General features: G+C 43.3%; 2 protein-coding genes across 8 annotated transcripts in view; both read left to right on the top strand.

Annotated features, from left to right (window-relative positions):
• GALNT8 (polypeptide N-acetylgalactosaminyltransferase 8) overlaps positions 1-2613 on the top strand; it is a 33493-nt gene extending 30880 nt beyond the window's left edge. For 2 of the 3 annotated variants that reach the window (XM_039363824.1, XM_039363822.1), the window contains exons 10-12: positions 601-768; positions 1357-1453; positions 1712-2613. In XM_039363824.1, coding sequence (XP_039219758.1) covers positions 601-768; positions 1357-1453; positions 1712-1866 — 420 coding nt within the window. In that variant the 3' untranslated portion in view covers positions 1867-2613. Of the gene's footprint in view, positions 1-600; positions 769-1356 lie in introns of all 3 variants that reach the window. The other variant, XM_039363823.1, reaches the window with a different exon arrangement.
• A 2712-nt stretch (positions 2614-5325) lies between these two features.
• LOC120317325 (gamma-secretase activating protein) overlaps positions 5326-16327 on the top strand; it is a 45934-nt gene continuing 34932 nt past the window's right edge. For 2 of the 5 annotated variants that reach the window (XM_039363839.1, XM_039363840.1), the window contains exons 1-8: positions 5331-5602; positions 9836-9912; positions 11659-11715; positions 12617-12686; positions 13808-13861; positions 13962-14050; positions 14572-14641; positions 15361-15407. In XM_039363839.1, the coding sequence (XP_039219773.1) occupies positions 5515-5602; positions 9836-9912; positions 11659-11715; positions 12617-12686; positions 13808-13861; positions 13962-14050; positions 14572-14641; positions 15361-15407 (552 nt within the window). In that variant the 5' untranslated portion in view covers positions 5331-5514. Of the gene's footprint in view, positions 5603-9835; positions 9913-11658; positions 11716-12616; positions 12687-13807; positions 13862-13961; positions 14051-14571; positions 14642-15360; positions 15408-16327 lie in introns of all 5 variants that reach the window. The other 3 variants (XM_039363841.1, XM_039363837.1, XM_039363836.1) reach the window with 3 other exon arrangements.

The following is a 16327-nucleotide window of genomic DNA, read 5'->3' as shown; positions in this document are numbered from 1 at the left end:
TCTATGGCCTCTTGGGCAATGGGTTGCAGCAGTGGCTGGCCGATGCACACATGCGTACACACCCACACTCACTCCCCCTCCACTCAAGCTACAGCCTGCGGCCCCATTTGCAAATGCATGTAGGCGAGAATGAGGCCACCAGCACTGGGTGGGTGTGCATGGTCTCTTTGTGCATGTGCACATAGGACCACTAGTGTGGGCAAGTGTGCATGGCCCTTTTATGCATGCAGGGCAGGTATGTGTGGCCCGTTTGTGCACATGCACGAATGGGGACACTAGTGCATATACAAATGGGACCGCTAGTGCAGGGCGGGTATGCATGGCCTGTTTGTGCACATGCGAACGAGGTCATTAGTGCCAGGTGGGTGTGAGTGGCCTGTTTGCTCATGTGCAAACAGGGCTGCTATTGCCATGCCAGTGTGTGCGGTCCCATTTGCATGCGCTCGTGTACCAATTTAGAAGCTGCGCTCCTTCCCTCCGGGCCGTGAGCCCAGAAAGTTGGAGACCTCTGTTCTAGTCCAACCCCCTGCTCAACGCAGGAGACTTTGAACGGTCACGAAACGAACGGTTGTAAAAGCTGCAGACACCCTGTATTTCCAGCACATGTTCTATCACAGCACTGGAGAATTCTTTGTGGGAGGTATACGATCCCGGCGCAACACGGTTGACAGATGCTTGACAGACCCTGGAGAAGGAAAGCTGCCAGTCATTGAACAATGTAATGAAGCGAAGAAAAAAGGCCTGAACATGCTCTGGGATTTCACGCAAGTAAGCATTTAATTGAGGGAGCCTTGGTGGCGCAGTGGTGGGAACGCAGCATTGCAGGCTAACTCTGCCCACTGCCAGGAGTTCGATCCTGACTGGCTCAAGGTTGACTCAGCTTCCTGTCCTTGCGAGGTCGATAAAATGAGGACCCAGATTGTTGGCGGCAACAGGCTGACTCTGTAAACCGCTTAGAGAGGGCTGTAAAGCACAGTGAAGCAGCATATAAGTCTAAGTGCTATTGCTATTGCTACGTACGCCGTGGTGGCTTAATGGTGAGAATGCAGTATTGCAGGCTAACTCTGCCCATTGCCAGCAGTTCGATTCTCAATGGCTGAAGGTTGACTCAGCCTTCCATCCTTCCGCAGTCGGGCAAATGAGGACCCAGATTGTTGGGGAGGGGGAAACTGACTGATTCTGTAAACTGCTTAGACAGGGCTGTAAAGCACTGTGGAATGGTATATAAGTCTAAGTGCTATTGCTATGGTGTTGACGCAAAGTAAAGACAGGGGATACACTGAATAATAAATATTTACAGGCACTGAATTCAATTATGTGCCTTTTAAAAAAAATATTACTTTTTTTTTATTCCAGGGATCATCTGTAATCAACAGGAAAACGAAAAGGTGTCTTGAACTTGCGAAGGATCACGGTTCTCCCTACTATGCTCCAGTGATGCAAAATTGCACAGGTCAAAAATGGTTTATTCAAAATACTGTCAAGCAATGGGGGAAACAACCGTAGGGCGGCGGCTAAACCGTTCTTCAATTCAAAAAGGGAGCAGCGGGGTAGGCGAGACTAATGGGAATAGTTTGACCTGTTTCAATAGGGAACACATGGGAAGATTACTTTTGATTCCGGTGTGTGTCCCCCACTTACGACCAATATGGAGCCCCAAATTTCTGCTGCTAAGCAAGACAGTCACTAAGTGAATTTTGCCCCACTTTAGGACCTTCCTTGACACACTTGTTCCTTCGGAAGAGGAAAGAGACTTCCAACGCACCGAAACGCACGACGTCCCTAAGTTATTATCTTAACTTTCTCTTCCGTAAACGAAAGACTCTTTCGGACCATTGTCACGAATGCTCCATCCCATTAATATAACAGTTAAACTTCCCACTGGAATAATAAGCTAACCAACATTTAATGTTGCATTTCGGAATACCAGCCAAGATCTAAGGATTTCACTGCTTCCCTCATACCGAGTTCACTGTGGAGTTGTTGTTTTTTGGTCCTAAAATTAAGGTTGCGCATCAGATGTAAACTAAGGGTTAATTTGAGGTAGGTTTGGGGGTATTTTTGCATTTCACTTGAGATGGGGTGGACAGGTTGAGTGGGCTCAATTCAAATCCTTCTTTGACCATCCATTGCTTTAGTCAGGAAGCTGCCAAACGCCAGGGGAATCAAGAAACTGAGGCAGTTCAAATGCGTATAAGGATTTATCGAAGCTCTCTCTACAAGAATCTGAGCTACTAACAGCCAAAGGGAAATTAGCGGTAGATAAGAAGCCACAGAATTCACGGTGGTCTGGACTGAGATCCCTTGTGGGTACAAAAGGACTCAAGACTGATGACACGTTTTACCCCCCTCCCTCGGGCTCAGCCTGGTCATCTCCTACAACAGCCTTGCATTGACTTCAGTTCCCACAAGGCTGTATCCAAATCAGGGTTATACACATGAATAAATTTATCACAATTAGTCAGTCCAAGTCATCATAATTTAGAAAAAGTCCTGGGTCCTTGGAAGACGAAGCCTCAGTTTTTACCTTCCATTTCATTGTTGCCTTTAATATGAAACTGTGCTTCACATTCGATTGTTAACAAATAATAAAGATGGTTTGTATTTTGTGAATTTGTGTCAATATATATTATTGGGGACATCAGGGACAGACAACTGGGTGCAATTATTACATCTACATCCTGAAGCTGTAGTCTCTCCCCAAAGAGTATACATTTTTATGGCATGTGGAAATGACCTTGAGAGATAGGAGGAAGGGCCACAGACTAGGCCACAATCAGATAAGTGGCAGTTAAACTTGCTCATTTGTGAGAAGTCTGGATTGATTTGTCTGATGGTCCATTTCTTTTCTTAATTCTCTCCTGAGCCTCAGAACCCACACCAAAGATCAAAGGTGTCAATCTCCTACCTATCCACAATCCATAGGTTCCATTTGACCACCACACTAAGCTACACAATCCTAACCAAGGTTAGCTCTAACCAGGTTTGCTACATTCTGCAAATGCTTGTCCTTTATCTCACTGGTTAATGTGTGTGACCCAGTTTATATAGATATAAAATAGCAGGGATTTAATGAGAGCTGAAGAGTAATTCAAAGTCCTGCAACAGTCAGATCTGAGCAATTAACCAGTGGAACACCCTGCCTCCAGAAGTTGTGGGTGCTTCATCCCTCCAATGGGATTTTCCCATGTATTTTACCAGGAAAAATAGATAGGGCAGCCTAGAAAAGTCAGTGCCCTCCTAACCATCCCCAAGCACTCCGAGTTTGTTGGCGATGTCCATTTTGCTCTATGAGTTCATGGTGACCTAACCCTAACCGTAAGTGGAATTTTCCTCCAATGGGATTTTCCCATGTATTTTTCCAGGAAAAATAGATAGGGCAGCCTAGAAAAGTCAGTGCCCTCCTAACCATACCCAAGCACTCCGAGTTTGTTGGCGATGTCCATTTTGCTCCATGAGTTCATGGTGATCTAACCCTAACCCTAAGTGGAATTTTCCTCCAATGGGATTTTCCCATGTATTTTGCCAGGAAACATAGATAGGGCAGCCTAGAAAAGTCACTGCCCTCCTAACCATACCCAAGCACTCCGAGTTTGTTGGCGATGTCCATTTTGCTCTATGAGTTCATGGTGACCTAACCCTAAGTGGAATTTTCCTCCAATGGGATTTTCCCATGTATTTTGCCAGGAAACATAGATAGGGCAGCCTAGAAAAGTCACTGCCCTCCTAACCATACCCAAGCACTCCGGGTTTGTTGGCGATGTCCATTTTGCTCTACGAGTTCATGGTGACCTAACCCTAACCCTAAGTGGAATATTTTCCTTTATTGGCAACCCTTCCTTCTTCCTTAAGGGACCCCAAAGACTTGCAAACGCAGCTGCTGCCGATCCTGATGCGATGCTCTACATGAGCCGCTCCCAGCAGGACAGAGCCCTCCCTGGGCATCCCGGTGGGGGAAGCAACCAAGGGATATAATAATAATAACAATAATAATAATAATAATAATGATGATGATGATGATGATGATGATGATGATGATGATGTAGTAGTAGTAGTAGTAGTAGTAGTAGTAGTAGTAGTAGTAGTAGTAGTAGTAGTAGTAGTAGTAATAGGCTCCTTGGGTGCAATCCCAAAACAACTGGAGCACCACTTGAACACCATTGGCATTGACAAACTCGCCATCAAATTGCAAAAGGCGGCCTTACTAGGAACTGCTTCCATCCTGCGACGATACCTGTAATATCATCAAACATCCACATCTGCCTATCCCAGGTCCTTGGGAAGGACTCGATAGGTAGACAAAATGCCAAATCCAGTCTGAACATCTGGCTGACTGTGCGATGATCATAATAATGATGATGACAAATCCAGTCTAAACATCTGGCTGCCTCTGTGATGATCAATAATAACAATAATAAACGTGCCAAATCCAGCCTGAACATCTGGCTGCCTCTGGGATAATCAAGAATAACGATAACAAGAATAATAAACACAAATGCCAAATCCAGTCTGGACATCTGGCTGAGTGTGTAAGGATTAATACTAATACTAATAATGACAAAAATGCCAAATCCAGTCTGACCACCTGGCTGAGTGTCCGATGATCAATAATAATAACCATAACAACAACAACAATACTAATAATGACAAAAATGCCAAATCCAGTCTGAACATGTGGCTGACTGTGCAAATAATAATAATAATTAAAATAATAATAATAACAACAATAACAGTAATAACGAGGACTAAAATGCCAAATCCAGTCTCAACATCCGGCTGACTGCGCGATGACCAATAATAACAACAAACAACAAACAACAATAGTAGTAAGAGGAAGGAATTTCATCAGAGGAAGAAATAATCATGAAAATATTGGAATGTGCAAAGATGGGCAGACTAACTCTGAGGCTTAAAGACAAAGAAGACACGGACTACTATCAAATTTGGAATTTATTTTATTCTTGGTTAGAGAAAAGAATGAAGGATTAGGAATTGAACATGCGTTAGCTTAGCAAACTCCAGACAACTTGTTGATTGGAAAAATTAACATACTTTGATGGGAAAAAAAATTAATAAAAAAGATTGTTAAAAAAAATTAATAAAAAAATTGTTAAAAAATAAATAAAGATGAACTATCTGCAAAAAAATATTAGTAATAATAATAATAGCAATTCCGGCATTTGCTCCGTCCGGCGCGCAGCTGCTTCTCCACACACACACACCCCCCGCGCAGAAGAGCCGGTCCCGCCCCTCCAGGCTCCCCTTGAAGGACGCGCGCCGCCTCCAATAGGAAAGCGCTTCCCCGCCTAATTAGCCCGCTGGAGCGCGGGGCTGCCGCAGCTGATGCAGAAGTGAAAGCAGCGCTGGGGAAGGCAGAGCGGATGGAAGCGCCGCCGCTGCTCCCCCGGGTCCTAAAGGGAGTCTCTACCCGGCGAGGCCAGCCCAGCGGCGCCCGCACCCTCCGGAGCGCTTTCCTCCGCTGCAGCCGCCGGGCTGGGCGCCGTTTTCCGGGCGATGCTCTGCCAGCTGAGCGCTCGCTTCCAGCCTTCCCGGGACGTGGCGCCTTGGCTCGCGGAGCGGGCGGGCCGAGAGGGGAGCGCAGGTGAGCACCGGGCTGGGCTTTGCAAACCTCAGCTGGGGTGCAAGCAAGCAGGAGGAGAACCCCCCCCCAAAAAGTCCCCCCCAGAATTGCTTGCATGGGGGGGTGTGTGCAAAACGAGGGGTCGAGGCGATCAGGAGCAGGGCGAGCGAGCCAGACGGATCTCTGCCTTGTTGGGGTCTTTCAGCGCAAAAGTTGGAAAAACGGGATCCTAATGCAGGGAACTTCAAACTTGGCCCTTTGATGGCTTGTGGACTTCAACTCCCAGAATTCCTCAGCTAGGCACGCTGGCTGAGGAATTCTGGGAGTTGAAGTCCACAAGTCAAGGGGTCTTCGAACTTGGCCCTTTGGTGAACTTCAACTCCCAGAATTCCTCAGCCAGCGTGCCTGGCTGAGGAGTTCTGGGAGGGGTCTTCAAACTTGGCCCTTTCATGACTTGTGGACTTCAACTCCCAGAATTCCTCAGCCAGGCACACTGGCTGAGGAATTCTAGGAGTTGAAGTCCACAAGTCATAAAAGGGCCAAGTTTGAAGACCCCTCTCACAATTCCTCAGACATATTTCCATCATAGGTGTACCACAGTATTTATAGGTAGCCCGGAATTTACAACTACAATTTAGCGCAACATTTCTGTTGCTAAAAGGGACAGTTGTTAAGTGAGTTTTGCCCATTTTAACAACCTTTCTTGGCACAGTTATTAAGCCAATCACTGCAGTTGTTAGGTTGGGCTGGATCTCATCTCAGTTACTAAACCTTAGTAAAGATCAGGGCGGAGAATGATGGAGACTTTTTTTTAAAATATTTTTTAAATTTTTATTAAGTACAAAGAAAAAAAAGAATTAAAAACATTGAACATGGTAAATCGTCTTTGACTGACATCTCAGTCCATATTGTACATTAATTACATATAATATACCTATATATATACATTTCTAGTCTCTATCTCAGTTTATCTTTACTGTGACCTCCATTTTTTTTTCCGTGAATGATGGAGACTTTTGAGTCTATTTGCATATCTGGGCAAAAAATAACCAAGTGCCAACTGAATTTTTATTGAAACTTCCTTAAAAGGTGACAAGGTCACCTTGTAGCACTAATAATTGAAAAAGAGAGCTGAAAACTGCTAGACAGGAGGAAATCATAATTCATTCCAACTTCCTGCTAACCATCTATCGTGTATACGCCAGCCTTCTTTCTTTGTGTCACAGCTTGACACATATAGTTGCAGTTTCTTTCTTCTCAGAGATGGAGGAAGAGCGTTTATGTATAACTCAGCACTGGCTTGTTATTGATCTTCACATTTCTACAAAGCAAACAATAACACTAGAAGTTTGGGCATTGTGCAAACTGTTTCCTTGGGTAAGACAAAATTTATTTAGGAGAGCTTCTCTACAAAGGACATTGCAGAATAGAATTAGAGTAGAGTAGAGTAGAGTAGAGTAGAGTAGAATAGAATAGAATAGAATAGAATAGAATAGAATAGAATAGAATAGAATAGAATAGGGAATAGAGTAGAGTAGAGTAGAGTAGACAGATTGTAGAATAGAATAGAATAGAATAGAATAGAATAGAATAGAATAGAATAGAATAAAATGCAGAGTAGAGTAGAACAGAACAGAATAGAATAGAATAGAATAGAATGCAGAGTAGAGTAGAACAGAACAGAACAGAATAGAATAGAATAGAATAGAATGCAGAGTAGAGTAGAACAGAACAGAACAGAACAGAACAGAACAGAATAGAATAGAATAGAATAGAATAGAATAGAATAGAATAGAATAGAATAGAATAGAATAGAATAGAATAGAATAGTTGGGAGGGACCTTAGAGATCTTCTAGTCCAACCCCGTGGTCAGGCAGGAAACCCTATACCATTTCGGATAAATGGCTGTCCAGCCTCTTCTTAAAAACTTCCAGTGTTGAAGCATTCACAGTTTCTAGAGGCAGGTTGTTCCACTGGTTAATTGTTCTCACTGTCAGGAAAATTCTCCTTAGTTCCACGTTTCTTCTCTCCTCGGTTAGTTTCCATCCGTTGCTTCTTGTCCTGCCTTCAGGGGCTTTGGAGAGAATAGCTTGACTGCCTCTTCTTTGGGGCAACCCCTGAGATACTGGAGCACTGCTATCATGTCACCCCTGGTCCTTCTTGTATAGGTATTAAGCATATTGTTATTAGCGATAGCAGAATCCAATTTTGTTTCTCAGCCCTAGTGAATTAACTTACTCCAAGTAAGCAGTGGGGTCTCTGGACTCTTAACTGCTCCATTCCTTTTGGGAGCATAGGATGTTGTGATGGGGGGCTTGCATTACTAGGCTCCAGGAATACTGTTGCCAAAGTTTAGTATAATTGTAAACTACAGAACTACATGAGCTCAGTTGAGGTTGTAAGTCAAGGACTTCTTGTTTAAGGTAACAAAACATTCAGAAACCACCCCATAAGCTCGGAGAACGGAACTCCACCCCTCACATTTATATACGTTTGATTTGAGTGCCCTCCCATCCATTTTAGCTCATCGTTTCTTTCCAATCTACTAATTTTTTGCAGATGGAATGTTCTATTTCTTGAATCAATCTGAAATATTGTGATGTAGTTTGGGTAGGTGAGACAATCCCTGTGTCTGTCTTTGGGGACGTTAATCGACATACTAACATTTCTACTCATCTTTTTGAAGTTCAACGCCGTTGAAAGATGCACAGATGTACCCCAAAATATTGGGATCTCCCCCCCCTTTTTTTTGCAAAGCATCCCGGTTTGCTGTGAAATAAGTTAAAACCGTCCCAAAGTCAGTGGCACCCACTATTCTATATTCCACTGGATTTACGATGGAGTGTATTTCTGTAAATAATGAACCAATTCAAAATGCCGTTATTGTCTATTTTATTGCTTGCGAGAATTAAAAAGGCGATGCGGCTTTGTTCAAAGGATCTTTTGAAAAAAGATTAGAACCGTTAACGCATTAGAGTCTTCAAATAAATTCATGTGGTAGATCAATTCCTTCCTATGGATAAGTGCTCAATTTGTTTTCCACTGTTCTCAAATTTAATAATATTATCCATGTGATGTTAAGATTTGGCCTACTCTGAGACTTGGCCTCCAAACAGCGATCCTATTCATGACGCAGGAACGTCACTCCTTACTAAAGCCGCTGAACAAAGCTGGAAAAAGTTATTTTTACTGTATTCGAATTGACTGTAAACACGACGCGTGACCCAGGAGCTTTTGTTGAGTTCGAAGCATAGCAGAGTTCCTTACAGGTAGACCTTGATTTAAAACAGTTCATTTAGTAACTATTCAAAGTGACTTATAACTGTTTCTCACACTTACGACCGTTGCAGCGTTCCCCTTGGTTATGGGATCAAAATTCAACCGCTTGGTGGCTGACTCATATTTATGACGGTTGCCGTGTCCTCAAGTGGCGTGATCCCCTTTTGTGACTTGACCGGCAAAGTCAATGGGGAAAACAGATTTACTTAACAACTGCAGTGATTCGCTGAACAGCCGTGACAAGAAAGGTCGTAAAATGAGGCAAAACTCACTTAACAAATATCTCACTTAGCAACGTCAATTTTGGGCTCAACTGTGGGCGTACATCAAGATTGCTACCTATACCGATGGTCAAATTGGCACTAGATAAGAGTCAACAGAATTCATGGCAGAGCTGAACACAGGATTTCTTGTGCCTATGCAGTGATTCTCAACTTATGACACATTTAACCCCACCTTCCCGCTCAGCCTGCTCATCTCTTACATCAGAGCTTCCCAATCTTTCCGGGTTAGTAGCCCAGAGGGAAAGGAAGGAGCATGTACAGGCTTGTGCATGCGCAAAACAGGCACACGCCCGGCAGCGGCACTAGCACAAGCGGGGCGCATGTACCCACAGCGGCGCTGGTGGCAGCACTGGAACCTGCACGAATGCGCAAATGGGCTGCTAGTGCACGTGCGCATGTGCAAACAGGGCACTAGTACCTGCATGATGCTGGCGGCGGTGCTAGCCATGTGCAAACGGGGCTGCTAGCGCCCGCATGGCGGCATTAGCACGAGTGGGGAGGGTGCAAGCACACGTGTGCTCACTCACCAGCCATTCCTGTGGCCAATAGGCCACGGACCGGTACCGGGCTGCAACCCACATGTTGGGGACTCCTGTCTTACATCATGTTTGCCTATTCTTTTCAGATGTTGACTTTCCTGTACAATTGGACTGAGAGAGTTGGTAATACATTCATGCTTACCTTTTTTAGATGCTGGGGGAAATCATTTGGAAACGCCGCATATCATAAACGTGGAAAGAAATGGAAATGTTCTTTATACTTGGAAGGTAAGGCCAATTTGTTTTTTTACTTGAGAAATGGTCGTATGTAATTCCCTGGAGCAAGTAGATTTTTACTGTCAATGGAATCTTGAGTTGGGCCTGAAGAATGAGGTCCATTGCTCATCAAAATGAACTACAACACCAGAATACAGATTAACAGAGGGGTCTTTGGAGGTCATCTAGTCCAATCCCCGGCTCAAGCAGGAGACCCTATACCAGGGGTCGGGAACCTTGGCTCTTTTATGACTTGTGAACTTCAACTCCCAGAATTCCTGAGCCAGCCATGCTGAGGGGAAAGGGAGAGTGTCAACGCTGCAAATATTGTATATTGAAGAATATACATATTCTTCAATATTTGCAGCGTTGACAGAGAGGTTTCCAAGCTGAGCCATGCTGGCTCAGGAATTCTGGAAGTTCACAAGTCATAAAAGAGCCAAGGTTGAGGACCCCTGATATAGGGCAGGGGTAGGCAACCTTGGCTCTTTTATGACTCGTGGACTTCAACTCCCAGAATTCCTGAGTCAGCATGGGGGAACTATGGCCCCCTCATGTCTCGTGGACTTCAACTCCCAGAATTCCTGAGCCAGCATGGGGGAACTATGGCCCCCTCATGTCTCGTGGACTTCAACTCCCAGAATTCCTGAGCCAGCCACGCTGAGGGGACAGGGAGAGGTTTCCAAGCTGAGCCATGCTGGCCCAGGAATTCTGGGAGATGAAGTCCACGAGTCATAAAAGAGCCAAGGTTGCCTACCCCTGACCTAGACCATCTCAGACAAATGGCTGTCCAATCTCTTCTTCCAAACCTCCAGTGATGGAGCACCTACAACTTCTGGAAGCTTCCACTGATTAATTGTTCACACTGTTAGGAAATTCCTCTTTAGTTCTAGGTTGCTTCTCTCTTTTAACCATCTTCCACCCATTGCTTCTTGTCCTATTCTCAGATATTTTGGAGAATAGGTTGACACCCTTTTCTCTGTGACAACTCAAGACTGAAAGACTGCTATCATGTCCCCCCTAAAACTTTTCTTCATTAGACAAGATGTACCTAGGTCCCCCTAACTGTTCATTGCATGTTTTAGCCTCCAGTCCCCTGATCATCTTTGTTGCTCTTCTCTGCACTCTGCTCTAAGACCAACCTTAGTGAGTTTTTAATTTCCCAACGTAGTTTTTGCCAGGTGACAAAGAGATGGGGACACGGACAAAGAATGAAATAAATGATACCAAAATGAAAAGAGTATCAGGAAGGGATCTCCATGCGTTCACACTACTTTTCTGTCCTGAGAAAAAGGTGAAGGGAAGTTTATATTTATATTTTATTTTATCAAAGACGTGACCATCCCTCTCTGCCCAAATAATCCCAGGCAACGAACAAAATAAAAACAAGGGAGTGCATTTAAATCAAGTTAGGTTTTCTTAACATCGGATTAACGACTGAAAGACGCCGTGGCATAAATACGATTCTAAGCTTTCTATTATTTTAATGAAGGAAAAAAAAAACCTTCATTATTTTTCCTCTGTCTTTTTATTTTATGTACTAAGAGCAGCTTGATATAGAGGAGTAAAGTAATTTCACGTTTTCTATTGCTTTCTGACGATGGAAGAAGGGATGCCACCTGGCATATCCCAGACTGTCAATAACCCCAAAATAAAACTGGTGAAGTTTTGACAGAGAAAGCTTTTTCATAATGAAGAGTAAATATTTAAAATAGGGTTAAAATATGAATATTTAAAACTCAACCACTTTCTTTACAGGGACCCCAGGAATGCACCCACATTGGATTGTACGAGGAGGATAATAAAAAAAACCAGGTAGGCCTTATTTGCTGAAACTGTAAGGATTAAATGCCGTTTGAAAGTCAAATGTTGTCTTTAAGGTTACAAGCCAGTTTGTTTCCAATAAAATTGTATCTTTTGCAGTGAAATCAGCCAGCATGAAGTCTGGTTAAATAAACATATACAAACAAAAGTGAGCAGTTAAAAGCAAAAGGTCAACATAATAACATTCAGCCAATAGTATAAAATTTAGGAGAGAACCCTGTGACAGACAGAGGTTGACGTACGACCACAGTTGAGCCCCAAAATTTATGTTGCTAAGCGAGTCAATTCTTCAGTGAGTTTTGCCCCTTGTACGACTTTTCTTGCCACTGGCCGTTAAATGAATCCCTGCACTTATTAAGTTAGTGATATGGTTGTTAAGTGAATCTGGCTTCCCCCATCGACTTTGCTGCTGCTTCTTCTTCTTCTTCTTCTTCTTCTTCTTCTTCTTCTTCTTCTTCTTCTTCTTCTTCTTCTTCTTCTTCTTCTTCTTCTTCTTCTTCTTCTTCTTCTTCTTCTTCTCCTTCTCCTTCTCCTTCTCCTTCTCCTTCTCATTCTCCTTCCTTCCTCCTCCTCTTTCTCCTTCTTCTCCTCATTCTCCTCCTCCTCCTCCTCCTCCTCCTCCTCCTCCTCCTCCTCCTCCTCCTCCTCCTTCCAGTGTGAGTCAGTGACTTCATTCACAACTTGTAAATAAACTAAGCCATGCATTTCTTTCTTGGAATTTACTGAACATCACCTCTTGATTGGTTCGCCTAAAATGCGAAGCTGTAGATTATGGTTCACAAACCTCAGTGCCTGAATTGTGCATCACCCTAAAAACTAAATCCAGGTCTGATGCATGTGTGGCGGAAACCCCTGTTCGTAACCCAGGTTACAACCGTTTCTTTTTCAACAGCACCTGTATACTTTCGAAAAAGACCTGCGTGTGATCAGCTGCTCAATCAATCATGAAAAGACCTTGTTGGGTAAGTCCTCCTGGTGGAGTGATGTTGTGAATTGATACAGACCCCTTTGATTTTGACCAGTTTTATGATTATCCCTCCCCTTCATTCTCTTTTTTTAATTCAGTTACTAAGTTTTTCAGGAATTTGGAAATTGCCATGGAAGGATGTCATGCTTCTCCAATGTTGACTTTCCCTTATTTGAGTTTTTGTTAGATTTGTATTCTACCCTTCCAGATCTCATAAAAACCCTACTTCCAATTTGTATCTATGCTGTGGGACAGGGGTCTTCAAACTTGGCCCTTTCATGACTTGTGGACTTCAACTCCCAGAATTCCTCAGCCAGCCTCCATTTTGTTTGTTAGATTTAAGACAGGGGTCTTCAAACTTGGCCCTTTGATGACTTGTGGATTTCAGTGCCCAGAATTCCTCAGCCAGCCTCCATTTTGTTTGTTAGATTTAAGACAGGGGTCTTCAAACTTGGCCCTTTGATGACTTGTGGATTTCAGTTCCCAGAATTCTTCAGCCAGGCACGCTGCTGAGGAATTCTGGAAGGGGTCTTCAAACTTGGCCCTTTCATGACTTGTGGACTTCAACTCCCAGAATTCCTCAGCCAGCGTGCCTGGCTGAGGAATTCTGGGAAGGGTCTTCAGATTTGACCCTTTTGTGACTTGTGGACTTCAACTCCCAGAATTCCTCCCAGAAGGGGACTTCACTTCAACTCCCAGAATTCCTCAGCCAGCCTCCAGTTTGTTTGTTAGATTTAAGACAGGGGTCTTCAAACTTGGCCCTTTGATGACTTGTGGATTTCAGTTCCCAGAATTCTTCAGCCAGGCACGCTGGCTGAGGAATTCTGGAAGGGGTCTTCAAACTTGGCCCTTTCATGACTTGTGGACTTCAACTCCCAGAATTCCTCAGCCAGGCACGCGTGCAGAACCGTTACTTTTGTTGAACTTTTCTTCAACAAAACGTCTAGTCAAATAATCAATGCTTGGTGATTCTGTGGACCAGATCTCTCCCCATCTGCCCCACTTCTTTGCTTTGCTTCTTTGAGTTGTTCTATGCTCTGGCTGGTGTCGGCTTTGAGGGTGATCCAGTTCTTATATTTTCAATATCTTGTTTTTTGTTTTTTGTTTTTAAATCAGCCATCAGTTTTCTTCGGACCGTCCAGGAAGAGAAAAGACTCCTATTTCAAACAGGTACTCAAATGACCTCAACGCCCTTAAATGGACTTCGCAAACTCACTGAATGATGGATTAACATTCTCTTCTTTGTTGTTTTTTTTCTTTATTATTCCAGTTCCTAAATGTCTGACCTTGCTCATTGAAATTCACCCGCTTAATAATGTGAAAGTTTTGAAGGCTGTGGATAGCTGGGTCAGAGTACAAGTAAGTGGTTTTTATTAATTTTTTCCCCCCTCCAGATTCGAAAATTATTTGTACGCTAGTAGCATGCTAGAAAGCGCTAAAGGGCCTTGCGTCTTTGTAATTCTTTCATTACTAAGCCTAATAAGCAACCTTGTACCGGTGGTCCTCCACTTACACACAGGAGGAGGAGAGGAGGACTGTGGGATCTTGGTGCTCTCTGAGTTGGTTGTTCTCTTGCCGATGTTTCATCACCAAACCAAGTTACATCATCGCCACTGATGCTGTTACCTAGTCTGGTAATGAAACATCTGCAAGGAAATAGCCACACACAGAGAGCATTAACAAAACCCCACAGCTGAACCCCGAGCAACAAATATACTATTACTTCTGGATCTGATGGGACAGGCAGATATAGTTGGGTGAAGGCAGTCTCTCAAATAACAAGTTATGTTAATAAGATCCAATTATGAGTCTCCCTTATGTGATGCCGGGGGCAAACCATAATATATTTTTTTAATCTCTGAACAATTCTTTTTTTTCAGTTTCTATATCCCGTTGCAGATGAAACCTCGTTGTCAAGTAGTTGCCTCCTACTCATTTCAGAAGATAAATGTAAGTGCTTTTAGTTCTGCATTCTGGTTGCAAGTTCCTTGGGCAGATTCTAGCTTTAGCGTGTTAAAAGGCAATAGGAACACCAACACACATACATATCAGAACTGCCTACAGGAAATGCTGCCTGCATGTTGTTCCCCTTGTTTTTTTCCACCTTTATTCAGAATGACAGAGTTTATGGACAGGAGTAAATGGGATGACTTCTTCAAATAATTGTATTCTGCTGAATTAACCAAAATAAAATCGGGGTGACTTGATAGCAGTGTTCCAGTATTTGAAGGGCTGCCACAAAGAAGAGGGGGTCAAATTATTCTCCAAAGCACCAGAGGGCAGGACAAGAAAGAATGGTTGGAAACTAATCAGAGAAGCAACCTGGAATAACAGGACAATTGACCAGTGGAACAGCTTGCCACCAGAAATCGTGGGTGCTCCATCACTGGAGATTTCAAGAAGAGACTGGACAATCACCTGTCTAAGATGGTATAGGTTCTCCTGCTTGAGCAGGGGGCTGGACTAGAAGACCTCCAAGGTCCCTTCCAGGTCTATTCTATTAGTATTAGTATTATTTTGTCGCTACATGTTATTTGCCCCTTCAGCCTCTCCTTTGAACCCTGATAACAGAAACGAACAAATATATAGATTTGTTAAATCACGTTCAATCTACCTGATGCTCCGTACCTTGACACCTGTCGCCTAAAATTGTATTTATCTTTCTTAAGATGCTGAAAAATTGGACGTCAGAACTGTCAAAGAAGGAGACCGGGTGGTATGTTTTAATTTTCTGCCCTTTTATGCTTTTTTTGTTGGGGCTGAAATGAGATCGGGCAGAGTGAAAAATGCCCCAGTTTTGTCCTAAATGTCGTATTTCAAGATGTAGAAAATAATTACCTGGGCAGAGATCTGGTGTGATTTTTGATGAATTATTACAAGGTAAGATGAAACTCATTGCCAACACAATACAAGCTGTTGAGATCTGAGAAAGAGTGCAGAGAAGAGCAACAAAGATGATCAGAGATCTGCAGGCTAAACCATACGATGAATGATTGAGGGAACTAGATATGTCTAGTCTATCAAAGAGAAGGACTAGGGTGACGTGATAACAGTCTTCCAGCATTTGAGGGGCTGCCCCAAAGAAGAGGGAGTCAAGCTATTCTTGAAGGCAGGACAAGAAGCAACGGGTAGAAACTGACCCAAGAGAGAAGCAACCTGGAATTAAGGAGAAACTTCCTGACAGTGAGGACAAGTAACCAGTGGAACAGCTCACCGCCAGAAATCGTGGGCACTCCATCACTGGAGGTTTTTAAGAAGAGACTGGACAGTCACTTGGCTGAGATGGAATAGGTTCTCCTGCTTGAGCAGGGAGCTGGACTAGAAGACCTCCAAGGTCCCTTCCAGCTCTATTCTGTTCTGTTCTGTTCCGTTCCATTCCATTCTATTCTATTCTTCATTCCATTCTATTCTATTCTTCATTCCATTATTCTGTTCTGTTCTGTTCTGTTCTGTTCTATTCTATTCTATTCTATTCTATTCTATTCTATTCTATTCTATTCTATTCTACTCTATTCTACTCTATTCTACTCTATTCCTTATTCTATTCTATTCTATTCTAACCTATTATCCAAAGCAACTGAGGGCAGGGCAAGAAGCAATGGGTGGAATCTTATTAAAGAGAGATCTAACCTAGAA

The sequence above is a fragment of the Crotalus tigris genome, unplaced genomic scaffold, assembly GCF_016545835.1.
Source record: "Crotalus tigris isolate CLP2741 ecotype Arizona unplaced genomic scaffold, ASM1654583v1 scf7180000019599.1365583, whole genome shotgun sequence".
NCBI lineage: Eukaryota > Metazoa > Chordata > Lepidosauria > Squamata > Viperidae > Crotalus > Crotalus tigris.
The sequence above is the reverse complement of the archived record's forward strand: the minus strand, read 5'-3'. Positions and strand labels throughout refer to the sequence as shown.